At 54.2% G+C, this 26233-nt stretch overlaps 1 protein-coding gene across 2 annotated transcripts; it reads right to left on the bottom strand.

Annotated features, from left to right (window-relative positions):
* Positions 1-1344: 1344 nt before the first annotated feature.
* Cnot12 (CCR4-NOT transcription complex subunit 12) lies at positions 1345-25789 on the bottom strand. Of its 2 annotated transcripts, none has more exons than XM_087900113.1 (12): positions 25676-25789; positions 22807-22906; positions 21240-21864; positions 19716-19785; positions 14743-16107; positions 10333-12434; positions 4142-4511; positions 3687-3837; positions 3451-3587; positions 2467-2624; positions 2180-2252; positions 1345-1754 (listed from the first exon to the last, which is right to left on the bottom strand). In XM_087900113.1, the coding sequence occupies exons 2-11, from the start codon at positions 22889-22891 to the stop codon at positions 2192-2194; spliced, it is 5124 nt and encodes a 1707-aa protein (XP_087756239.1). In that variant the 5' UTR covers positions 22892-22906; positions 25676-25789; the 3' UTR covers positions 1345-1754; positions 2180-2191. The 2 variants fall into 2 exon arrangements, with proteins under 2 accessions (XP_087756239.1, XP_087756240.1); XM_087900114.1 differs by lacking the exon at positions 25676-25789 and adding an exon at positions 24755-25137.
* Between the last annotated feature and the right edge of the window lie 444 nt (positions 25790-26233).

The raw sequence follows: 26233 nt of genomic DNA, 5'->3' as shown, positions 1-26233 counted from the left end.
GGAAACTCGGTCACAGCCCACGAAGATGTGGTATGTTTAGGAAACACCACCAAGAGTCTGGTCAAGTGATCATGTGATGCAGATGTTAGCATGGACCAGTCATCCATCCGGTGTCTAGGATGTCGTGTCTAGACGCTGTTCATCTAGACATGCTGGGAATGATTTATTCCTGCCTTCTTGTCTACGTCTCCCTTTAGACTGGGAATGTCTAGCCCATGACTGTCCTGTGGTGTATTTGGGAAGCATAATAAATGTCTGACTTCACGGACTCGCAGCTGGAGAGCGATGTGCCTCGGGATACAGCGCACCTTGAACTGTCATCTGATTAAGTGATACTGAGAAAAGACCTTGGGTGGCTGAAATGCAAGCCCGGAATGTCTGTCGCTGAAATGGCGCAATTCTAACCTCCACGCTGACGGTGTGAGGAAGAAAGGGGCCTTCTGGGAAGTGACTGGGAGAAGAGGCATCATAAATAAGATCCGTAGATCGTAAACGAGCCCTGGAGCCGCGTGGTCACTTCCACGGTGTCTGCACACTATGGAAGGGTACCATTTATACACCGTGAATTAACTTCTCACTAGTCATGGCATCTGACGGCACCCTGATTTGACTTCCAGTCTGCAAAGCCATCAGAAATAAATTTACTTCGAGGCCATTCAACCTGCTATAACAAAATACAGTAGGTTCAGTGGCCTCCGCGGTGACTAAGACTGACTCCCTGCCGCTGCCTCTGGAAGCTTGGCAGGATTCCAAGGCCCTACGAACGGTCAGCCTACCAGAGGAAGGACTTTGGACTCCAATGACTGAAGCACAAGTCACCACATTGACAGACTGGACCATAAAAATAAACATTTTTGTGTCAAGCTATTGAGACAGGGTGGCGGTGTTTGGATCAGCAACCAACCCACTACACCATCCTGTAGAGACAAAGAGTGGAAGGAGGTGACATGTCCAGAGTCTGAGTGAGCTCACAGAGTACATGGTTAATGCCACAGACTAGAGAAGAGTCTAGATCAGCAGCACACACCTGTGTCTGGGGAGGAGATTCACCCTGAATGACCACGGAGTACCCGACAGGCTGGGATCCAGGTAGGATAGAAACAAGGGAGATGCCCGCTAGCACCAGACACCATAACGCCCCTGCTCTGTTCTACCCTGCCCTCCCCTGCCTCAACAGAACAAAACCGTAAGACAAAGTAAGGTTTCCTCCCTGGAGGTGCTTGTTTAACCATTTTGTCATAGGAAGGACAAGCTGCACCAACACAGGGGAGAAGCGGCATTTTCCAAATGCTGCACCAGAATGGGGGATACGAGCACCGCCACATACCACAGTCCTGCACAACACCAATTCCCAAAAAACTTTATTCATTGTTTCAAGTGGTAAAATGTCATTGGTCTCTGTGGGGCACCTGGCGGGAAGGATGGGGTGGGGCTTGGGGTGGGGTTTGGGGTGGGGCTCACCCATTACAAAAATCAAAGGCTTTTATAAAAAATGCTATAAATTGGTATCAAAAGAAAACCCAAGGGGAGCTGAAGAAGGAAGTGAAGAGGGGAAAGGGAAGAGAGGAAAGGTCCGGGAATCCGGGCTGGAAGAAGTTGGGACGGTGATACAAAGTGCATAAATTTGCCTCCCAGACTCTCCTCAGAAGGGGAGGGGAGGGGGCTGCAGTCTGAGCCTTAGTGGGGCTCCAGCTGTCTCCTCACTTGGGGACCCCACAGGAATGGCACTGCCTGAGACTGCCAGATGGAAGGACCTGCAATTGGGAGAGGGGGCAAAGGTCAGAGAAGAGACAAGGCTTTTGCGCCCTAGGCCCCGTGGCCATCCTGATTCCCTCATGTGAGCCCCATACTTGGAAGCTCTGAACTGTGGAGGCTGGATGACTAGAAGATGACCGGCCTAGGCTAAGTGCAGGGGCTGGAGGACCGGCCCAGCTCACAGGGGCACAGGCTAGGATGGAAGTGCTTCCCACTCTTCAATCCCAGGATCTACTCCAGCCCCAGGAACAAACCTAGAGGAGCCAAGGGACCCAACCAAGTCTCTGTTTGGTTTCTCCCGCTTCCTTCCAGCCTCTCACAGAAAGAGGGGAGCCTTAAGGACCAGGAGAGAGGAGAGTTCAGGACCTCCCAAGCTCTCCACACAGGACCCTACTCTCACTCAGGTCCAGAAGCCCAGCCTTACCTTGGCCTCTGATCAGATCTTTTTCTTCTTTAGCTTCAGGGCTTGTAGCCAGTTGGGTGATGATCCTTCTGACCTGGAAGACAGAGTGCAAAGGTCACAAGGTGAGAAGATCTACCCTCAGGCCAGGAGAGGCAGCCTGGGGCTCAGCTGCAGGCCTGGAACCCCTATTCAATGTGACACAGCTCAATGTCCTCCACCTCAGTTTTCCACTTCTGCAAAGTGGGTTTCCTCTTCTCAAGATAACACCTGAAGCTCAGGAGATACCTAGATAGAACCCAGTGACTTACCCTGAGGATTTTTCTGGCTTGGGGGGTAATGTGAGGGGCTTCCCTAGCCCTGGGACCTTGCAGGACTTAGATCGCTGGACGGAGGACTCCTTCTGGCTTGATTTGCTCTCTGTCGCCTCCCCCTCCTCGGCTGAGCGGTTCCGGGAGCGCAGCTTAGCCTGGGGGACACAGATGAAGGATGGACAGGCAGTAAGACTTAGAAGGCCAGGCCTTTACCAAGAGGGTGCAGTGCCCAGAACCAGGCCTGAACCCCTCCACAGACAGGAAGTCAAAGATCTGCCTCCCACAGAGCTGAGCCTCTCACACTTGAACATCAGAAACACATTGGAGGGACAAGATTCAGTAAATTAGGCTGAACGAAGAGTGGTAACTTGCTGCACCTACGCTTTTACTTGTCTACCCTTCCTGCAGGCAGTGTCCTTTCTACCCCAGTTCCTGCACCAACCTCGAGGCTAAGAGAAACTGCTTAGAAGAAACCCTGCTAGAGCCACCTCCCAAATCCAGCTGCAGTCAGGAAATAACTCCTTCTACTGAACAGTCCTGCCCATGGCTGAACTCCCCATTTGCGTGGACCATGCCCGCCCCACAACCCCCACAATACACTGGAGGCGCTGAGACAAAAGAATATCCCATTCTTTCTTTCATCAAACTTGGCACACTGAACTAAGTTGAGCAAGGAACAAAGGGAACCTTCTGGAATCCTCTTTAGCACAGTAAGAGAAGAGATGGCAGAAGGGATGGACAGACGGAGGGACAGATGTGGGTAGATGGACAGACGGATTGGTGGATGGATAGAGGGATTGGTTGGTGGGTGGAGAAATTAGTGGGTGGGTGAATGGAAGGATGGATGAACAGACGGACGGGTGGGTGTGTGGATGGATAGATGGATGGATGGATGGACAGACGGACAGATGGATGGAAATGCTGGGTGCAAGGCTGGCAGGCCAGATGGCCAGGTATGTGTGCTGAATGATCAGATGGTACCTTCAAGGCTGATGGGCTCAGGCCAGGAAAGAGGTTAACTTTCAGCCCTTTGGTACCCAAAGACATGCGTGTCCGGCGGCTCTGAGGCTCTTCTGCTACCTCCTCGTCTGAAGATGGCACCCGGGAAGCCCTTGGCTCTGCAGATGTCAAGGAAAAGGTAACACATACTGAGCAACAAGGGAGACACGATGCTTCCCCAAAATCGACACAGACTCCATTCAATACACTGATCATACCTGTTGAATCTTGGAACAACCGAGCATCTGAGTCTGCTGTCTCTGACAGGCCCAGGGTACCCCCAGGCCTTATGGCTGGGGCCCGGTGTCCCCGCTTACGCCCTAGGTTGGCACGACTCCGGTACATGGCACTATCAAGGATCTCAGTGTCCTGCTCAAAACAATACCAACATCATCGCTATGGCTGACCCACGTCCTGCATCACCACACCCCAGGAGGGGAGCCCCTCAACGTACCCCAGGAGGGGAGCCCCTCAACACACCCTAGGAGGGGAACCCCTCAACACAACCCCAGGAGGGGAGCCCCTCAACACGACCCCAGAAGGGGTTTTCATTGTCATGAGGTACCTCAGGTTGTGTCTGTCTCCAATCAACCGCTCAGAAAAGCTCTGAGAATGGGGTTGACTCCATCACCCACTTACCCTGACCCCACAACACTCCACTGACTCCACTGACCTCTATGAAGGAGAAGTCCTCACTGGGGCAGCTAGGCAGAGGTCCTCTGGGAGGCCGCTGGGGGGGCAGGGCTGACCCCTGCTCATCTTGCCTCGCCCCCCTTGTAAGGTTCCAGGTGCCGTCAACCTCTTCCACCTGGCTGGCTTCGCCATCAGGCTGAGGCCTCGAGGGAGGCAAAGGGTCTCGGCTAGACTCTTCAGGCTCCCCTTGGCCAGCACCTGCCATGGTTCCTTCTTCCTCCAACAGAACCCTGAGGCCTGAAGCAGCTGATTCCCTTTGAGTAGGTGCCTTTGCGGTGCTGGCTGCCATCATCCCCTCCAGAAGGCTCTGGGAGCCAGAAGGTGGGGAACGAGCCAGGCACCTGCCGGGGCTGCAAAAGAGACAGGCCAGAAACCAGGGTCAGTCACCAACCAGTGAGACCGCAGTTCTCTTCCCTGAAGGGCTGAACCTGCTTGGCTACTCAGAAGGCCCCAGACAAGGCTTTACATCACACGACAGGCCGGGCATCTGTTTATCAAAATGCTTGGCTCCAGTTTTAAAAGGTTTTGAAATATTTGCACATGCATAAAACGAGATCTCTCTGTGGGTCAATGCATGTGTGGTGAGGCCAAAGAACCATCTCAGCCATCATTCCTGGCCCACGCAAGCACGCATGCGTGCGTGTATCTCCAAGGATAACTTTTGGGAGCCAGTTCTCTTCTTCTACAATGTTCCAGAGAACAAACTTGGCTAGTCAAGTATTGACTTAGACATGTTTACCTGCCCGGCTCCCTTTTCCTTTCGATAGAACCTTTCACTGACCTGGAACTTTCTTCAAGTCCCAGAGGCCTTCCTGTCTCTGCCTCCCCAGCACTGGGGTTAAAGGTACCACATCAAGTTCTCCTAATGGGTTCCAGGGACCAAATTCGGGTCTGTTAACACTTTACTGACCGAGCTGTCTTCCTAGCCCCGAAAGGAGTGATGTGGATAGCAAAACCTAAACAAAAAATTCCTTTGTGTCTCATATTTACCTCACAGGTGTAGACATGAGGTAATTTTGAGACAATTTTGGTTTATCTGTACCTTGTGATCTGTCATTGGGGCAGGTATGGATTTCTGTGTGATGTCATGCTCAGACTTTATGGCGCTGGAGAGGTGACTTGGTGGCTAAGAACATTGAAAGTTCTTCCAGAGAACTCGAGTTCAATTCCCAGAACCCTCACGACAGCCAATTCTAGTTCCAGGGGGTCCAACGCCCTCTTCTGGCTTCCACAGACATTGCATGCACATGGCACCCAGCTACACATGCAAACGAACCACCCATACACATAAAATTAAAAAATAAACAAATCTGCCAGGCAGTAGTAGTAAATGCCTTTAATCTCAGTGCTTAGGAGGCAGAGACAAGCGGATCTCTGTGAGTTCAAGACAGCAAGGGCTACACAGAGCAACCCTGTCTTGAAAGAAAAAACCAACAAATCAAAATTTAAAAAATAAATAAAAATAAAAATAAATAATTAGAATCTAAAGAATTTTTTTTAAAGTTTCAGATTTTGGGCTTAGGTCTTTGGGTTAGAACAGGTACCTGTACCTAAGCCCTTTGCCTGTAAATACTCTGTGTTCCTCTACAGAGTCCCTAGCGAGGGAGAAAACAAAGACCAAAGCCTGTCAGCACAGCATCCAGAGTACTCAGGATATTCCCACTTACTCCTGCTGTCCTAAGTTACCGTGGCTCCAGCACCATTCGGGAGCATGCTCCTGGACGGGACATCACCTTACTGGGGTGAGCCAGGAGTCGGCCCATCTCATCCTAGGCCCCTTCACACCTTCACCCTGCATCCCCAGTCTCACTGAACCTGGGCAGAACACACGGCTATCTTGGACAAGGAGCACCCTCCCCTCACCCGGGACGTTTCTCCACGGCTGCACTTTGGTAGCCCTGCAGAGCCCACGTCATCCTCAGAAGCCGTCTTGCTAACACAGCTCTTCAGCTCTGAGAGCTATGGACTCCAGCCTACGCCAGCTCTAACCTACAGCCCCAACCACCTTCAGTCCTGAGTATCTGCCTCCACTGCCTGTCCGGGAGATCCTCAAGGACCAATTCAGGCGCCTCTGTGTCTCCTCTGTTCCAGAGATGAGAACACACAAACACCTGCTGGATGACAGGCAGGGTCAGTCACCTTAGACTACAGCACAGCATCGTGTCTTCAGCCCAAATGCCAGGATGGCACCACCCACACCACGTCCAGCTGCCACTCCCTAAAACATGCTCACACATCACACACCTAGGGCAGGCTGGGTGTCACACCCACACACCACACCCACACACACACACACACAAAGCCACACCCTGACACACGCAGGGGTAGTGAAGGCTCGCGGGCAATGTCTGAGAGCCAGACTGCTGGGTGACTGTGATACTGTAGAAGGAGGGTGAGTCAAGCCGGAGCAAGAGGATGAGACAGGGCAGGGGAAATGTGTCAGTCTGTCCTTCCATAAGCTGCTGACAGATGGAAATTAAAGCAGCATGGGAGGGAGAGGCAGGGAAAAGGTGGCAGAGGCCACAGGACAGCAGGACAGAGGACTCAAGAGCCTGGATGGCAGCCAAACTCAGCTGACCCTGAAGCCGGCTTAGAGACAGGGAGGAGGCAAGAGGGGAGCAACGGGACCCCACCCAGCCGGGACAACAAGGCAGCTGAAGAGATGTGGACCATCTGAGAAGGGACAGAAAGATCTACTCTCTGTCCACTGAGGGAGGAGGTCGTCAGGGACCCTGCGGAGTGGGCTCTCTGGAATGGAGAGCACACCTACCCAACAGCCTCTGCCTTCTGCATCTGAGATCGCAGGGTATCCACAACCTGGGAGCTGAGCCTGCTCGGCCTTACAGACTTGGGTTCTATCCCGCACCCTTGCCAGCCTTGGCCTCAAGTTGCACGACACATGCAAGCCCCAGTTTATCTGTTCAATGGGAATCAAAAGAAATCCCAGAACTGGGCTTCCTGGCAGAAATATGTGCCTGCAATGTGGTTGATGCGTGATAAACACACATGCTCCGATGGTCCTTGTCATTCTGACCAGAGGCTCCTGGCATGAGAGGATGCCTCACCTAAACCTTTCCCGTATACTGCCCAATTTAAGGACCATCTATTCTGCCCAACGCTCCCCTCCACTACTGCTTCACATGCAAATACAGGGGACAATCTGCAACATGTCCTCGTGTCTAAGCTTCTAAGACCTAAAATGAGAGAACGCCAGGGTCAGAGTTGGGATGATACATTTGAAGGGACAAAGTTGGTTTTGATACCAGAGAGAAACGGGGAAGGAACTCAGAGAGGACAACAAAGTTAGGGCCTACAGGGACAGAAAGGAACTCACAACCATATTTCCCCTCTGGGCCTCAGTTTCTCCATCCCTGAAAAGAGGCAGCTGGACTTGATCTTTGAGTCTTCGTGGATCCTACAAAGAGTTCAAACTGACTGGGAAGGTTTTGTATTGTTGAGTCCAAAGGACAGGAGCAAGGGGTGACCCAAAGGCCAGAAAACAGAGGACCTTGGACCAGCTCACTGGGGTGAGAGGGCCCTGATCCAGAACAACTCGGGCACCCACTTCGGCCTAGTTTGTCATAGTTACTCCTGCCAGCCATCCAAGCAATGATTGCCATCAGGGCTGTGTTTGTTTAACGTGAGGACCGCAACAGAAATGTCTCCAGCATTCAAATTTGCAAAGCAGATGCAAATGCAGGTGACTAGTATTTTTTTTTAAACAATTACCACAGGAGAGGGGGGATTTGTATCAATCGCTTTACATGTGTTAAGCTTCTTCATAAAAATCCCAAGAAAGCCTGGAGTAAATTCTCAAAATTTACATATGAGGATGTGGGTCCTAAGGTAAGGTCAAAGACATCTGAGGAGAAAAGGCCATTGTTTCAGGTCTCTAGCCTGAGGTCCCAGAGACAGTAGACCAGAGCAGTAGACCACCCCAGATTACTCTGGCCCATTCTTAAGGACTTCCTGATACAGAGGTGATCTCTCTAAATCTTTTTTAGAAGATAAGCATCTCAAGGTGCATCAACTGCCCTGGTCAGATGCTCACAGCACCAACTTGCCGGCCATTAGTCAGGGAAGTCTGGAAAACTTGGTTCAAGTCCTAGACACACTATCAGACACACTCATTCCCATACATGGTCACAGAGCGCACAGCTCTTTCCAAAAACAGGACTGGCTTTAGGACATGCATCAGAAAACATGGCATCCCCAAGAGCCAACAAACAATGCTTCCCTTCCAGCTGTGCAAGAAACATGCTGCCTGCATTCCAGATAAACTCTAAGCTTGGGTGACAACACCAGATGGATCATGGTAGCACGTCCAGAAAGGCATGGGTGCTCTGGGGTGTGGAGAGTCGGGCAGCCTCCCCATCAAAGTCATCCTCACGCTAGCACTGTCCTGTCAGCCTGCAGGGAGCATCGCCCCTCTCACCCTCCTCAGGAGCCAACCCCAGCGGGGCAGGGCAGACCCCCACTCCTCACGGATGGCACACTGAAGCCTCAGGGACCTTCGGCGGGTCACACCGTCTCTCCCTCTAACAAGAGAAGAGGACCCAAGTCCTCTCCTGCTGCATAGCGCAGCCGTGAAAATCAATGCATCACTGAACACTCAAGAAGAGGGCCGAGTCCCAAGAAGAGAAATGAGAACAGGCGCACGGAACCCATGATCCCTTGTGTCGGGACTGGACTACCAGGTTCACCGGCAGAAACAGGAGCTCAGAGCCCAACACCAGTCCAGGATCACAGGGCCCTCCCACCAACATCGAATTCTGCACATTTCCGCCCACACAGACTCCACTGCAGTCTCTGCCGGTCCTTGTACCCTGCCCCACACTCCTCAGCCCAGTCACCTGAGAACACCCTTCCGAAGGCTTCCCTTCCTAACCTTATGCTTTCTCCCACTTCCACCTCCATGCCAAATGTCTCTCTCACCCCTACCCAGAGCCTCCCAAGCCCCTTCCTGGTCCCTCCAGCTCCCCTCCCACCGCCATCTGCCCTTCCAACGAGAACAACCCCCACCAACACCTCCCTCCCCTTCCCTTCCCACATGCCTAGTGGGAAGCTCCCACTCGGGAACTGGAAAAGGGAAAGAGAAGAAAGCCACATCCCGGTGGGCGAAAGTATCAACGGGAGACACGCCATGTCTTTCTCATGCCCTCCCCTCCAGGTGTGACATCACTTCTGTTGGCTTTAGAGCATCCATCTTACCAGCCTGCCCCCAAGAAAAGTCCTCTTCTCCAGGCAGTACCCCTTTAATTCCAGCACTTGGGAAACAGAAGCAATGTGATCTCTGAATTAGAGGTCAGCCTGGCCTACACAGAGAGTCTGAGATCAGCCAAGCCTACACAGAAAGACCCTGCCTCAAAATATAAAGAGGGAAGAAGGGAAGGAGGGGTTGGGGTCAAGATCACAGGGCTGGGGCTTGGCTCTCAACACCTTCAGATCCTTTGACCACTGCTCTTCTGGGCTCCATGACAGGGCAGGTTAGGTCATTTAGTCCCCGCCCCTTGGCCAGACAACCAGAGTCACCACCCACGGGTTGCCCTCCGCTACCTACGCAAGCTCATTTGGCATCAGAGCTCACCAGAAACCAGACCAGGAAGACAGATTATTTGGTAACGTTTGCCATCCCAGCACTGGGGAAGCAGAGACAGACAGGGTACCCCTGGGGCGGACTGACTGACTGGCCCTGCCAGCGTAGCCTACTTGGCAAGTTTCGGAGCAGTAAGAGAACTTGTCCCAAAACACAGTGAAAGAAATACTAGCAGAGGTAGTCATGCCATAAGCACAGAGGCTTGTATATGTGTGCTCCCACACACAAGTGCACTTGCACACGCACGCACGTGCACACACTCACACACAACTCACCAGAAACCACCAAAGATGTGGCAGATTCCACTTCCTCGAGACAGTCATAAGTCAGCCCAAAACATGAGTTGCAAAATAGTACCTCAAGTTTTACATTCATCCCACAAGAAAGGACGTATCTAAGTTTTGTGTTTCCAAGTTTAACGCAAAATGTAAAATGTGAAGCTGACATTCACAGCCCTAGAGGACTCCCCTTCCCACTACAGTCCACAGGGAAAACTGCCTTTCCCTCCTAACAGGAGTCCCTCATTTGAAGAGCAATTGTGTGCTCCCTCCCGGTCCCCGGATGGAGTGCCTTACCTGGCTAAGCCTGGAGCTTCTCCTGTGTCCATTCCAGTGTCTTCAGGATGGGTCTCCAAGGAAGGTGATGAGCTGCCTTCGTCCTGCGTGTCTGGACCACTTGTTTCACCGACCCCCAGCTCCCTGGTCTCCAAGGGGTCTTCATTCTCCAAACCAGGGGACAAACTGCCACTATTCTTAGGATCTAGCTCTAGGCCAGGGCCCACTCTCCCCACCCCACACTCCCTAACTTCACTTGGGGCCCCACAGAGATTGAGGTTCCGGAATCCCAAGTCCTGGGTCCAGTTCATCTGGCCAACTCCACAGCCCCGAGAACCTCCCGACTCTAGGTCACAGGACACCTCCAAATCCCTCCGACCTAGGCTGTCACTCCAGTCTACCTGACCCACCCCAAGTTCCCTGGGCTCTCCAGGGCTGCAGCCTGCCCCCGGGGCCACGTTTCTCAATCCAAGATCAGGTGTCCAATCTGCCTGTCCAACTCCTCGCTCTCTCAACTTAAGGAACTCTCCAGCTTCCACACCTGACCAGTCGGGCTGCCCCACACCACTCTCCCTGGCCTGGCTGTGCCCTCCTCTCTCTCCCTGTCCTGACAAATCCCTGCTCCTCACCTCACTGTCAGAAGTCCAGTTCTTCTCCCCAACTCCCATTCCCCTTGGCTCTTCAGAACCTCCAGTGCCCAAATGACGGGTCAGATCCCCATTGTTCAAGCCCAGGTTGGCTGACCAGCCCATCTGACCCACAACATTCTCTCCAGCCTCGCTTGGGTGCCCGGAACTCACACAGCTAGACACTTCCAAGTTCCTGAGACCTAGCTGGTCACTCCAGTCCAGAGCCCCCGCGGCCTTTGTCTCCCCAGGAGGCACAAAGTGGCCACTTCCCATCTTCTCGGAAGGGCTGAGGCCAGGTCCACTCACTCTGTCGTCGCCAATGATGCCAAACTTATAGCCACTCCCCGGAGCCTCCACGCACAGCTCCCTGCTCCAATCCTGATTCCCGGGACTAAACGCTGCCTCCGACTGGCCTGCAACACCAAGGCCGAACTCCCCAGCCCAGCCTCGCTGCCCTCTCTCTGTGTCTTCCGAGTCCACGTTGCTGGGGCTCTGACTTCCTCCTGCCTGAATTCTCCCCTGCAGCCCTGTGATCTCCTGGCTGGAACCACCATCTTGCCAGTTGCCCTGGTCTTTCTGCCTGATGGCTCCATCTTGCAACTTCGGTGTGCTGGGGTTCAGCAGGTCCCCAGATTCTCCTTCCTCCAGTTGGCCCATGTCCCTGCTGGCCTTGTGGAACCCGTCTTCGCCACTTGGGATCTTCTTCTCAAACTCCTCATCCTGCTGCTGAGCTTCTTCAGGGCTGAACCCGGAGCTCAGGGTGCGTGGCCCGAATCCTCTGTCCTGTAAGCTGAGAGCCCTTGAGCCGCCACTGTAATCCTGTAGCCAAGAACTCTTCCCGAACTCCTGGTCTTGCTGGGCTGTGGCCGGGCTGCCACGGATGTCAGGTACAGAATCTCGCTTCTCAAACTCCCGGTCCTGCTTCTCAGCATCGTGGCTGCTATAGCCACTGGAGAGGTCCTTCATCCCCAGTTCTTGACGCTTCTCATCTGCATCTCTCTTCCCAAACTCCCAGTCTGGAAGGCTTGCATCTCGGGTGCTGAAAGATCCCAAGGAATCTCTCTTCCCAAACTCCTGGTCCTGGAGCTCTATGTCACGGCTGGAGTAAGTGCCCTGTGAGTCCCTCTTCCTGAATTCCCACTCCTGTGCATCAGACTCTGGACCCTGAGCGCTAAGCTGGGCTGGCTTTCCCACTGTCCATTCATGGACAGACACCTCACTCTCATCCTGGCCGCCGCTGGCTCCTATCACCTCTTGGCCAAGGCTGCATCTACCGGCCCACTCCCTAGTGCCCCCCGGCCCGGACCCTTGCCCACACTTGCTGCTCCAGTCTCTATTCCCCAGGCTTGGGTCTCCACCAGGGCTCCGGCCTCCTAGGCTGTAGTTCTGAGAAGCATCCTGAGACCAGCTAGAAGGGCCAAAACTGCTGGGGTGTGAGTCGGCTGCAACCCCGAATTCACTCTGCAGGTCTTTCTGTGCCCAGCCAAGGAGTCCCTGGGAAACAGGAGCGGGAGGGAAGAGAAAGAATGCTTAGAGTTAATTGAGGAGCCAACCCAATTTGAGAAAGATGGCTACCTAGTGCTTCAGAGCCCCGTTGTGGCAGAAGAAAGCTGCCCAGATTTCAGCTGTGTGACCTTGAGTAAATCACTTAACTACTCTGGGCCTAAGGATCCTCAACCTTAAACAGATAATTCCTACTCCACGTGACTTGCGTGAAGGGACCAGTCAGGAGCATTTAAACAGCCTGGCACACATGGACACTCAGTTAAACAGTCCTGTGATCATGTTTACAGCCCTTGGGTAAGACCTGGCTAGCTGCCAGGAGAAACCCTGCCTGAAGGAGAGGCCTAAATGCGTGACTGGGATGAGGGGGCACACCATCGGTGAAGGGCAACGGATCTGCAACTTACCTTGCAAAGCACCACCCAGAGCTCTTCCAGCCCCCGTGAGCACCCAGGCCCTTCTTCCCCTCTCTGCACAGCTTTCCCCAGGAAGACTCCGCCCTCAGCCAGCCCAGAAAACTCAGGGCACAAGGCTCCCTGCACCCCCACCCAACTTTCCCTGACTCACCCCAGAGGGCGGGCGGGCTTGGGGCTCAGGGCTTCGGAGCCTGCCAGCCTCGTCCCTCAGTGCCGCGTTGGCCAGCAGCCGTTCCAGGACAGACATACTGGCTTCCCTCTCCCCGGAGCAGGCCATGCCCCACATCCCCCTACTGACCACCCTGGGGCTGCTGGGTGAGCCAGGTACCAGGACAGGGCTAGGCTGCTCCCCTAGCCAGGACCTGTCCGACGGCTCTGGCTCCCGCCTGCCCTGGCCCTGCTCCTGCCCTGGGAGCAGCTGCAGTTCTGGCAGCCCCGCCCAGAAGCCAATTGAGTCACTCACATCCTGGGACAGACACACCTACCGCAGGAGTCAGTGCGCTGTTAACCCCTTCCTCCTCCCTCCTCCTCCAAAACTCCAGAGGGCCTCCGGGGGCTCCTCCCTGCCTCCAGCTCCACCCCAACCAGTCCAGTCCAGGATTGAAAAATCTGTCTCAAAAGCCACCTGGATCCCTAGCCCTTCAATGCAGAGGCAGCCTGGCATGAGAAAAGGCAGTGAGCCGACAACTGGGCTGGTCCTGGCTTAGGCCCAGCTACCGACTTGCTGGGTAACTTGTACAGGACACCACTTCTTCCGGGCTTCAGCGGCCGGTCTACAAAACAGATCTTGAACTCAACGGTAATTCCAGTTGTAAAGCCAACGCTCATAAACTATTTATAATGAGCCCAACACTAACACTAGTCCCAGAACTTTTACATGTCCCAACTCATTGAGTCTTCTGGCTCTCTGCGGTCCAGCCAATCACAGGCATCACCACTTTACATACACAGACTCTGAGGCAGACGGTAGAAAGGCATCTGACTCACGGTTACACCTGGGCAAGGAGTAGGTAGAGCCGCTGAGCCCAGGTAACACAGCTCTGCTGTCAGATGAACCCAGGCCCCCACAGTCTACACAGCGCTCCCTTGTATAATACTCCCAGGAATATCAGGCTGGCTACTCCGCAAAGGCTCTGCAGGGCCTGCGCTTTTTCTCCACTTCACTACAGGCAAACACGGTAGCAGGGGAGAAGGCGACATCGGGAAAGTGTTGACAGCACAAGCATCGGCACCCAAATTTAGATTCCCCAGTACCCAAAAGAGCTGGGCACAGGGGCGTGTGTCTACAATCCCTGAGATGGAGAGGCAGTGACAGGAGGATGCCAGGAGTTCACGGGAGTTCACTGGCCGGCTGGCAGGCCTAGGTAAATGGGTGAACTGCAGGGCACAGTGAGACCCTGTCTTGAAAAAAAGGTGGACAGGGCTGGAGAGATGGCTCAGCGGTTAAGAGCACTGACTGCTCTTAGAGATCCTGAGTTCAATTCCCAGCAACCACATGGTGGCTCACAACCATCTGTGATGAGATCTGGCGCCCTCTTCTGGCGTGCAGGCATAAATGGAGGCAAAATGTTGTATACAATAAATAAATCTTTAAAAAAAAAAAAAGGGTGGACAGAGATGCCCACACACACACATCTCTATAAAAGGACAAAGCTTACAATTAAGGTTCGCTCCTAAGACTGCTCAGTTAGTGCATGCTGGTGTCAGGATCAGAACGCAAACAGCTAAACCGTAAGCACTGCCCTATATGGCTCTGATATCAACTGCAGAAATATGGGATTTGGGTCCACAGCTATCTTCTACTCCGTAGGACCCATGTTAAGAGAATGAAGTCTGCCCAAACCCTAGCCCTGATGCCTCCTTCCTCCCCACATCCTCCTTACCTCCGAGCAGGTGTTTGATGACTGAATATCCTTTAGCTCAGATCCAGCTGCCCGCCTGGCACTGCCGGAGTTGGGCGGTGGTGATGCCAGAAGATCATCCAGCCAGCGAGAACTGCTCTCAGGGCCTGTCGGTTCTGGGGACACCCTACATGGGTCCTGAGCCTCCGTCCTGGGTTGGGTGGTCTCTGCCCAGCCTAGGGTGACCACCTCCTCCTCAGAAGGCAGTGCCTGCCCAGGATCAGGTACATCAGGTACAAAGAGGATGCAGGGTTGGTCAGGTGATGTCGGCTGCTGCTGTCCCAGAACTGGCTCAAGGACAGGCAGGGCTGCTTCCCTGGTGGCCAAAGCGATGGGAGACTCCCGCCCTGCCGGTGGCTCCTGGTCCTCATAGCCCTCCTCGGCCTGCAGTAAGGGTGTAGAGGAAAGAACAGCCGGGGCCGGAGGCTGACTCTCTACATCATCTCTCTGGGGTAGGGAGACACCTGGATCACTTCCCTGAACCCCAGAAATAGGTCTCTCGGGACTCTCTGGAGACGACGGGGCTCCTGGTCCCAGCTGGGACACTCCTTCTTCCCTGGCAGAGACAGGCCAACTGCCGGCTTCAGCAGCCTCCGCAGCTTCGCTGGCTTCAGTAATGGGAGATGGGGGTGGGGAATCCAGCCGCCACACACCCAGACCTGAGGGCTTCGTGGGGAAGGTCCACTCAAATGACTGTGACAAGCTCCAGTTAGACTCCGTCCCACTTCCAAAGGGACGATCTAAGGCTGACTGGCTCCCCTGGTCTTGAGGCAGAGCGACCAGCGAGCCCCCCAGCTTCTCTTGGTCCTGGTTAGGTGGCCGAAGCACCCCTTCTGAGAATCGGCGCTGAGCCAGGCTGCTGGGACAGGGCTCTGTGCGACCCCTGGCTACTGCCTCCTCCCCACATGGGAACGTTCGTGTAAGGTCTGTCAGCTCAGCCTCCTCGATCAGGGGTTGAGTCAAGACAGCTGGGGGCTGCTCTGGGCTATGGTGCCCTGAGACTGTCTCCACAGGAGAGCTACTGGGTCTGAAGGTCGCTGGGGCTGCCTCAGAAGGCAGCTCTGAGCTAGGGGAATGGCAGGGATGCTCATCAGGTAAGGTTGCACTGGAAGATGCTGGAGTCACATGGGGGCAAACGGCAGCCTCAGAAGCTGCAGGACTCGGGGTTCCTGAAAACTGAGAATGGTGGGGACTACTTTGGTGGCTTGAAAGCCTAGGAGACTCGGAGGTTGGGACGGAGGCCGGGGCGGAGGCCGGGACAGAGACGTCAGCAGTGAGGACGGTGCTGGTACAGCCTCTGTGCTCTGAAATGGGGTCTGAACTGGGGGTGATCCAGGTCTTGGAAACCTACAAGAGAAAGATCAAGAGCTGTCAGTCACTCCTCAGTTGGGTCCAAGCTCACGCACACCTCGGGTCAGCTGGGAAAGGCCCAGGAGGTGAATTCACGCAGGGCTCTCCCACCGGGTCATCTGCCCAGAAAAGGTACCCAGCTCTGTTCACCTGGCGGCAGTCTTATACTTCAGTGGTTCAAACCCCACGCCAAGGCTCACCTAAGCATCTTCTCCAAGAGGCTGCAGGTTTTATAAATGGAAGAAGAAAAGGGGGGCGGGCTCTGACCATCTAGATATGCATGAATGGAAGGCTTGCCTCAGAACAAAAGGGACTGCCAGTCCATTCCAGACCCAAAGCATCTATCTCCCAGAGCACCATCACAGAGAGGAATGGAGTCCCATCCTCTGCTCTGTGCGCCCACGGGTCTCAGCACTACCCAAGGAAGCCCCAACGCCGGGGATTCAAGCAAAGAATGACGGAAGTCATCAAAGGCACATGGCTTCTAGTCATCCCAGCACTGCCTGCCATAAGCCAGACGCCTCCTTCCTACAGAGTCTTGTCCACCTCAGAGTTAAAGAAGGAGTAAACAAGACTTGTACATCTGGGCCCTGGGTATCTTAAAGATAAAAAGCCAACTGTGGTTACCACCTGTGAACAGAGAAAGGAAATGGCGACGCTAAGCCCCTGGTTCTCCCGCACTGTGACACTCTGCTTGTGCCCGGGCAGATTAAGTGAATCCAGATATGCTGACAGTGGCCCCGACTTCTGTGCCCACCGCTGGAGGTCGTGACCTCTAGCCTCCAATGCCACTGCCCGCTGCATCTGGGTGCTAGGAAGAATTCTATTTCTTTTCAAGCCCCGCCCCCACTCTCCTTCTCTGCAATAATCTAGTTCCCAAACTGGTGCCCTTGAACTGTCACCCTGAGGCCCCACCCCTTTGCCAGTCTTCTGACAGCCACTCACTCCTTGAAAATGGCAGCCCCTGGACTAGCGAAAGCCTCCACTTTTACAATCTCTGTGTTTCAAGAGCAGAGTCAAGTCTTCCAGCATCCTGATTCCCTATACTTTGATTCAGTGCCCTGCATCCTTCTGGGATCAAGCGTTTAGCGCCAATCCTTCCCAATAACTGTATCCCCACCGCCTCCAGTCTCAACTCTAAGTCTGCACCAGTCCTTCCCATTTCCTATCTGTTCTGCTCGTTCTTTTCATGTTCCCAGCTCTCTCGCATTCCTCAATCCCCTTGGGAAGCAAGGGTCAGTCACCCTACTTCCTCCTCACAGCCTGTCCCTCCTCCCAGGCCTCTACTCTCTGGCACTCCCACCAACAGTTTGTACAGCACAATCCTCAGCACCCTCGCTCCCTCCATCTTACTGCCCGAAGCTGTGTAAATGTTCTCTGCCAACCCTGGCTCTTGGGGCGTTAGCTGTGGCTGGAGAAAAACACACAGCAATGACAGCAGATTCGTCCCTGACCTCCAGCTGCTTCCCGAGTATCTACCAACCCTACCGAACTTCCTTTCCATTCACCCCACAAATAACGTATTTACAGGTCTATCCTCAAACCTCCAACTCCTTCCTATCCTCTCAGCTGATGGCCTTGCTTCCGGTTCCCTCAGAACAGAAGAGAACACCCACATTCTGTACCCTCGGGAAGCCTGGGGGCTTGGTTCCCCTTCGGTGACCAGCCAGTGCCCTTGCTCCAGGCTAAGGCCAACCCCTCTTCTCTCTCCTACATTGATGATTTTTCCCTCCCACTGCACACCAACTGCTCTCTATTTTCTTCTGCCTTAGCAGAAAACAAGAGAGAGACGGAGACGGAAAAAGAGAGAGACCGCTCTGGGCCCCACATCTCTCTCTAGCTACCATCTGTTTTCCGGAAAGTATGGCACCTGAAGGAATGCACAGCACCTCTAGCCCCGCCTCTCCTGACTCACTCCAAAGAGGCTTTCTCCTTCGTGTCTTGCACCTAACTTATTTGCCCAGGTCACTGAGGACCTCCCTGTAGCTAAACCCAACTGATGCTAACCAGAGGAAAGCCCACAGAGGGACTGGCAGCTGCTGCCCCCACTCCAGTTCAAGTCCTGGAACTGTACTCCCTGTCTCCACCTGCGCCCTTGGTGACCTGAGCCAGTCTCAGCCACTGTCTCTACACTGGTCACTTCCAAGACTTCCTGCAAACACACTCCATTCCCCTAAACGTCATCACACTCTACCCGGTCACCCAGCTGACATTTCCATCTGGACGTCTAAAGAGCATCATGATCTCAACAAACCCAAAAGTCACCTCCTCATATGTCTCCCAGTTATGCTTTGCCTTTAAAAGTCCCCATCTTAGGACGCAGGAACCTCATCCTTCCAGTTGCTAAGGCCACACGCCTTGGGGTATTCCTGGATGCTGCGTGCTCCCTCCATCCCTCCTCCAGAGACTCTGGACATGCCCTCTTTATCACCTACAGATTTCAGTCCAGATCCGACTACTTCTCGCCAGCTCTCACAGCTGCCTCTAGGATCCAATCCATTAACATCATCTCTCTGATCTCTGCTGCTGTTCCGACTTCCCTGCAGCCCCTTATCCAAGAAAGCAAGACGTCTTCCCAACTACGTCATCAGACACAGCTTTCTCTGACTTCAGACTGCTCGGTGGTAGCTTCTCCTTGCTCAAGTCAAAGTCCTCAGAGGCCTCCAAGCCTCTGCCATCTAGTACTACTGCCTCATGGTCCTCACTACTATCCAGTCCTCCTCTCCTGCATTCCCAGACCTCTGGCTTCTTTGCTGCTGTGTTTGCCGAGTCCTCTGCCAAGCAGGCTGTTCCTCGAACTTCACAGGCTCACCCCCTGACCTATGAAGTGAGGACTTCCCGACTTCCTGCTATCCTCACCGCAGGTGACCTTCCCACCTTGTGTGCCTGCCAGTTTACAGGTCGTCTAGCCTACTGCCTGACTGGCTCCCGTTGGAAGGTGAGGGCCTTACAGCAGCACAATGCACAGTTTGTTCCCTGATGTCCTAACACATAGCATGCCATTACACAGACCCAGAGTTCCATTCCCGGGCACGTGGGACAGTCTCTGGCTGACAACGGCTCTCCAGGCAAGGGCCATTTTTAACATGGTTTGCTCAGGAAATTAGGCTTCATCGGAGAGAAGAAGGAATGAACAGGAAGCCCAGACTTTCCTCTTTCTGAATCCAGGAGTAGCAGTATGGCCAGGTGGGATTCGAGAGTCAGACACTTCAGGTCCTGCCTCAGGTCACGTGAGTTACTTAGCCCGAGTCCTGGCACTCTCAGAAGGGGCTTGCAAGGCCTGCTAGCTAGAGGTGCCAAAAGGACTAAATGAACTAATGTTCCTAGGACATGCTCAACACACAGTAGAGGCTTGGTCAGTGCTGTGGGTATCATGAGTACTGCCCTAACCTCATGATCAACCATGCATAGACACCTTGATGACCAGGAACAGTGGCTGGGAGTTTTTTAAAAAAATAAATAAATAAATCTGAGTCTTGGAAGCCAGTCTCTGGGCAAGTCCATGGGCCTCAGTTTCCCCATCTAAACTCTGAGAGCATAAGAGGTGATCTCAGACGACTCGTCTGCTCTACCACAACTGTGGTCACGACACAAAGACAACTCACATCAGCAGGTGGCTCAGAGCTGGTCGGCTTAGCCAGGTCCCCGTTCATTGCTGGGCTAGAAGTGATGCTCCTGAGAGGAAGGGAGACAGAGGGGAGATAAGGAATGTTGAAGTCTGTCACAAAACAGAAAAGGGGGAGGAGGTATCCCCCAAAGCAATTTTAACAGTACCCGAAGTTAAACACCTCAGGATTTATTCCTGAGGTTGGCCTGGAACCACCTGGGGTAAGGAAGCTAGGTGATGCCCAGAGAGAAAATGCCCAGGACATAACTTCCTTCCCTTCCTGCACACACAGGTTAAAATCCCTCTCCCTTTTAGGAACATCACATGGCCCCAGACCACTCAGGGGTTCCTAAGGAGACAGTATCTCCCTCTCCTAGTCCCTAAGGGGTTAAGTTTCTTCTGTGGCTAGAATGTAGCTAGTCCTGGCAGCCCTACTGATATTTCTTGAATGACTGTAAGGGGGTGGGAGTGGGGGTTTCCAAGACTGAACCCTGCATGGATGGAAGGAGGAATCCAGGCTGGGAGTAGCATGGTGTCCCAGCAGCCCTGGTCCTGGATATGCAAAGGTTAATGTCCCAGCCCAACCACCAGGTGTTTTCAGGTGAGAGAAGGGAAAGCTGGAGGGTAGGGTAGGGCAGGGTAGGGCAGGGCAGGGCAGGGCAGGGCAGGGCAGGGCAGGGCAGGGCAGGGCCTTCCTTCAGCTACTGGCTCAGCCCAGACCACAACAGGTCTGGCCTCCACAGTGGGAGAGAGAAGGCAACCAATGGGACTAACAATGCAGGCTTGAGGCTGGTGTTCTCTCCAGTCTTGGGTAGCCAAATCCCTCACCTCCTGCCCATGCCATGGCTACTAACCCAAGAAGCACCTCCCAACCAGGTTTCCTTTACATGCAGGGCAGCTATGGATAAGAAATACACCATGGGAAAAAGTCTCTAAATGGAAGACATCTCTATGCAGAAATTAGCTGAAACTGCATTAGACCTGTTACTGTCTACTCACTCCCAGCACGATCCTCATTGGCTAAGGCTGTGCCCTACAGATCGTGAGAGCGAGCAGCTAAGATCACAGGTTTTAGAATCGTATACACTGGCATTCAAACTGAAAGGCTGGAGGAAGTCACCTTGGAGCCTCGGTTGTTCAGTCTCTAAAACAGACCGAACAGTCCCTTCTTCCAAGGAGCATGGGTATGGGTGCATTCTGTGGACTACACACTGACCTACTGAATACCACCTCTGGCACACCACGCATCCACTCTATGAAGAGAATTATGGTTGGCTGGGGTTGTAGCTCAGTGATAAAGCACCTGCCCAAGGCCCTGGGTTCAATCCCCAGCACTGTGCATGCACACACGTACACATGCAGAGAGAGAAAAAGAGAGAGAGCAAGAGCGAGCACAATAACATCACCATTTGCTACAGAGATACTCTGAGGTTGAGACCGGTTGACCCACATTCACCTAATTAACTGGAGTTCACTTGCTCCCTGGCCCCTTCAAGACTTCTTGCCTCTCCTCAGCCCTTACCTCTCCTCAGGAGTCTTGCTCGGTTCTTCCTGGGACTCCACTGGAGACTTCGTTGTCCCCTCTAGGGACTGTCCTTTGCCAGTGATCTTATCATCCTCTCTGGGTCCAGGGGTACCATAGGTCCTGGGGCCATATCGAGAGCTTCCGTCATGGTTAAAAGTGAGGCGGGAGCCCCAGAGGCGGTCAGGGCTAGCAGGGATGTCCTTCCGAGGCTGCTCCATCTTGGCCAAGATCTCTTCTACAGTACTGGAAGCAAACCGCTCGGAGGAAGGACGGAAGGGGGCAGGGGCCTTCCGCACACCGGCCAGGGCAGCACACCGAGCTGGGGGTGTTAAGGGGGGTAGGTCTTCTTTCCCAGCATCCTCCTTCCCGAAATCTTGGGTCACTTCTACGGCAGGTGCCTCAGTTGCAGGTCTTGGTGCAAACGGGAGGGGACGCTTGCTAACACCATAGGGCTGGGGGCCTGCCAGCATGTTCATCTTCCGGGCAGAAGGCAGCTCTGCCAGGGGACCCCGAGGAGGCCGAGGCCCAACAGGAACCAGGAGGCTGGGCTTGGCGGGCAGAGCTGGCTTACTGGGCAAGGTTCGGGGCTTGGGCTTGACAGGTGGTTTAGCCCGAGGGTCACCTATCAAACGGAAGGATTCATTGGAATTGTCAGGAGAATCGTGAAATAGAAATGTCTGTGACTCCTGCTTCTTGGTTCAAGTATGCGCTGTTTGTTCCATGAAAACCTGCCTCGATTCTTCACATCCCAGACGCAGCCTACCTTCTCCAAACTCATTTCATGGTCACCCGTTTCCCCCTCTTAAAAGCTCAAGCTATTTGTGGGTGCTATAGCACCTGAATTCTCTAGCACCCTGTTTTACACCTAGCACAGACGCCTATCAAATAAATGAATGAGCAAATGAGTATATTCATCTGTCTGGGCCCACCAAGCAGTCAGCCCGGGTACCCAGTGTAGCCCTATTTCTTTATAGGGCCCTATGGACCGTATTTCCACAGTGAAGATTTTACCCTAAGTGAGCCCCCCCCCCCCCCCCGCCTGCACACTCTCAGGCCACCTCCTCAGTGTCATGTGATTCGTGATCAGGAATGCAAACTTACTATTGACTTATGTCAAACAGAAGTAAATCTGCCACAGGAAGAGAAAAAAAAAAAGACAGAAATCTACCTTGTATAGAAGGCACTCTAATGCCAAATAAAAGACCTCGGAGATTACTCACGGCCACAACCCTTCTGTAATAGAATCCCGTATCACCCACTCATTCAGCTAAGCATTAAAAAAAAAAAAAAAGTCTAGACAAGGAGAAAGAAATGCACTCTATTTCTCCTCTGCCTCAGTGTCTCCTTCTCAAAGTTACTGGACCCATCTTAAAGATTCTGCGTCCATGCCCTCCGGAGCTCCGGTTCACTCTCCCAGCTCCCAAGGCCCTCACTCCACCCTTGCTGCCTCTCACCGAACACAGCTGTCACTCAGTTACCTGGCAGGACGGCACAGGGGTGCAGCCTCTGCCCTCCCAACCCTTCCAGTCACCGGCCCCACCCTGCACCCATCACCCATTGGTACCTGGCTCAGAGCCAGCAGGCGCCATCTCCTCCCCCATCTCCTGGGGCAGTGGGGAAGCCATGGCAGTGGTTTCCCGGACTTTCATCACAGGCGGCGGACCCTGTTCGAGAAAGAAGTTGGGGTGGCTTAAGACCCAGGAAAGGGGGAGGCGGAGAAGGAAAGGGGCTGGGCGAGGCAACAGGCTTAGCCGAGGAAGTCTATTTCTGACCCAGGCTGTGTGGGACAGGAAGACAGAGAACTAAGTCCAGGAGGACGTCGAGGAGGTCCCCACAGGAGGGGTGCGGAAGGTCCCCACAGCCACATCCTTACTACAGCTCTCCAGCTCCTGGCTTCGAACCTCAAAGACGGGGAGCATCAGAGAGCGACCTCCACTCTCACACCACCCCCGAGCTCCCTCCTGTGACATCCTACTTACAGTCTTCAAGACACCCCTCTTGGTCAGGCAGCCCCACTAGAGGTATGTACACTCCAGGCGGGGCAAGAGGGCCAGAAAGTCTCTAGTCTCGGGAATCACCTCAGGGGAGACGGGAAAAACCCGCTCCTCCCCAACCTGGGGCTCCGCCCCACTGCCGGCCCCCCTCTTCCCAGTCTCCTCCCTCCCCCTATGGCTGGGAGTGGCTCCCTACCCCCCCTCTCCCCCATTCTCCTTCCACATCCCTGCACCCCCCTCCTCCTCCTCTCAGAGTTGTCTCATCCAAACACTGGGAAATAAGAAATAAAAAGTAAACATCTGGAATACATTTTTTTCCCTTTAATTTCTCAATCGTTTTGGCTTCAGCTTGGAATTTGATGAGGTAAAGCCAGGGCCTAGTCCTGTTACCATAGCAATGGCCTCCCACTGGATTTCCAGGGCCTAGCCAAAGGGAAGGAGGAGTCAGCCCAGGATGGGCAGGGAGAACGGACTGGGCTTGATTACATGGGGGGGGGGGGGGGTTGACTTGGAGGAAAACTCCCCAGGGTTCTGCCTTCCAGGACAGTCAGGGAGGGATCTGGACAGCCTGTGAAATGGAAATGTGTGTGGATCACTAGCCTGGAGACAGACTGAAGGAGTTTTGGGTGACTAGAAGAAATTAAACCAGATGATAACTACACAGTAGTAACCTGTCACAGAACTTTTGGATCCAATATTGTAAGATTTAACCGCTAAGCAGGCATACCACTTTAGAACTGTGTGACTTTTCCCTATCTGAAAAGACGGCATTAAGACTTGAGTTTCAAGCCAGACAATGCATGCAAAATTCCAAGCAGGGAAATGATAAGTAACAGTTGGCCACTATTAACGTGACTTACATTCAGTGCCCTTGGTAACCACCTATACCTCTCCCCCTACCCTAGGCTGCATTCCTAGACCATTCCTTCAACCCAAGTCACCGGTTCCTCTGGCACTCCACCTCCTCAGTTCCCACCTTGGCAGCTGAAGCACCCTCCCACCCACAAGACCCCCTCAGGCTCTGGAGCACTGCCCCTCTGGTTCAAAAGCAAGGGGGAAGCTGCCTCACACAGCCCTGTGTGGAATGCACACAGCCCTGGAGGGGAACCCAACCCTCTCCAACCCTCCCCGTGTTGCAACCTTAAAGTCCGGCTCCCACTCCAGCTGGTCTGAGAAGACAGCTCTCAGTTCTAAAACGACCTGTGGTGCCCAGTCTTTGCAAAAGACACCCCTATCGTCCTTGACCCTGTCCCAGCTTATTTTAAAGAGGGCATGAAGAGAAACTCTGACAATGTCAATCTCTGATCAGCCAATTACCATGGTCTGTATCCCTGGTATGTGGGAGAATAACGCGTGGGGGGTGGGGGGAAAATGACAGGAAAAAATAAAATTAAAAATACACAAGATTGTTTCCTTGTCCTTGAACATCATTACAAGGGATGTGGTGTGGGTGGTTAGAAACAGAAAAAAAAAAAAAAAAAAAAAAAAACACAGTCCAGAACAGAAACCCTCTCTCACCTGCAGGCTTGATGGACACCTCTGCGGTTATAAGGGGCTGCAGAGAGGAAAACAGGCTCGAGTCCCCAACAGGGGACGTGGCTACAGTAGAGAGGCCCCAGCCAGGAGCCCCAAGAAACCAAGGCCATGGCCACAAACTGCAGAATCGCAGTGCCTCAAGAACTCCGCACCCTTAATGATCTAGGCGAGCCAGACAGCACTGGGAGTAAAGGCTGTCCCCAAAGGATGGGAAGGAGCTGGGTAGCCTCAGCCCTGGGCAAGCACCCTAAGGGCAGGCAGGGTCGTCCCTAAAGGTCTCCCGCTGGACGTGCGACTAGTGCGACCAAGAGGGTCAAGTGTGGGAAGAGGGAGGGCCAGCAGGAAGACGGAACAGCTCAGGGCAAGGGGCTGCTTGGAGGGCCTCCGTGGGGAGCTTACGGACAGCGAGCGGCTAGCCGAAGAGGAGGAGCAGGCGAGGGCGGAGAGGAGGGGGCGGCAGCAGCCGAGGACAGCGCGAGATGCCAGGCAGCCCACGAAGGAGCAGACCGAGGACTGGCGACGCGGACCGTGGGGGTTGCTTGGGGTGGCTGGGGGCGTGCCATGGGAGCCGGGAAAGGGGACCAGAGAGGGCAGGGGCGGGGGGGGGGGGGGATCCCTCGAGCCGCTCGGCCCGCCCCCGGCCCCGCCCCACCCTCGCCTCTCCCCGCTTTCTTCTGGCTCCCGGAACGAGTGCCCTCCACCCCCGCACACACGCGCCAGCTCCGCAGCGCCCCCGCGTCCCCAGCGCCCCAGGCCCTCGCAAACTTTCCTGGTGACCGCCCCCCCCCCTGCTGCCGCCGCCCCAACATGAGATCCGGGCTGCTAGGCGCCCAGTTTTTTCCATGCCCCTCCCCGCCCCCATCCCCGGACCCCGCCCCCTCCGGGCGCCGCCACCGCACTCACGCGCTCCCCCGGGACGGGCTCCGCTCAGCTAGGCACCCCGACGCCAGTGACCGCTGCTACCGCCACCGCCGCCGCCACCGTCACCGCGGGACCGAGCCAATGCAAGCCCCGAGGCCCCTCCCCTAGCCCCGCCCAGTACCACGCCTCCAGCCAGCTCATGAATATTCATGTAGGGGTCCGGGAGTGGGAAGCCGGAGCTGAGGCGGAGTCCAGCGCACCGCACGCAAAACAAGCACAGCTCGCACGTAATTATTCATGACCTTGTAAATGAGGGGCCGGTCCCGATTCAGACTTAGACGAAACTGACGCAATTTTACCCCAGCGCCACCGAGATGACTGCCTAGAGAGGAAACCGCCCTGGACTGCTTTCCCTAAGCCTACGCTGATTACAGCACCATAGAGCGCGGGCAGCACGAAGGGAACCGTTGGCGGACTGAAGAGGCTTCCTGTTACACCTGAGCCTTCCTGGGAGCACAAGCGACTTGGCCATCCCACGTGGATAAATTCAGATTGAGGGACACAGTGTGAAGTGGGGTAGCTTTTCCCCGCATGTTATGT

Source organism: Myodes glareolus, chromosome 21 (assembly GCF_982192425.1).
Source record: "Myodes glareolus chromosome 21, mMyoGla1.1, whole genome shotgun sequence".
Classification (NCBI taxonomy): Eukaryota; Metazoa; Chordata; class Mammalia; order Rodentia; family Cricetidae; genus Myodes; species Myodes glareolus.
Note: the sequence above shows the minus strand (reverse complement) of the source record. Positions and strands in the feature narration are given on the sequence as shown.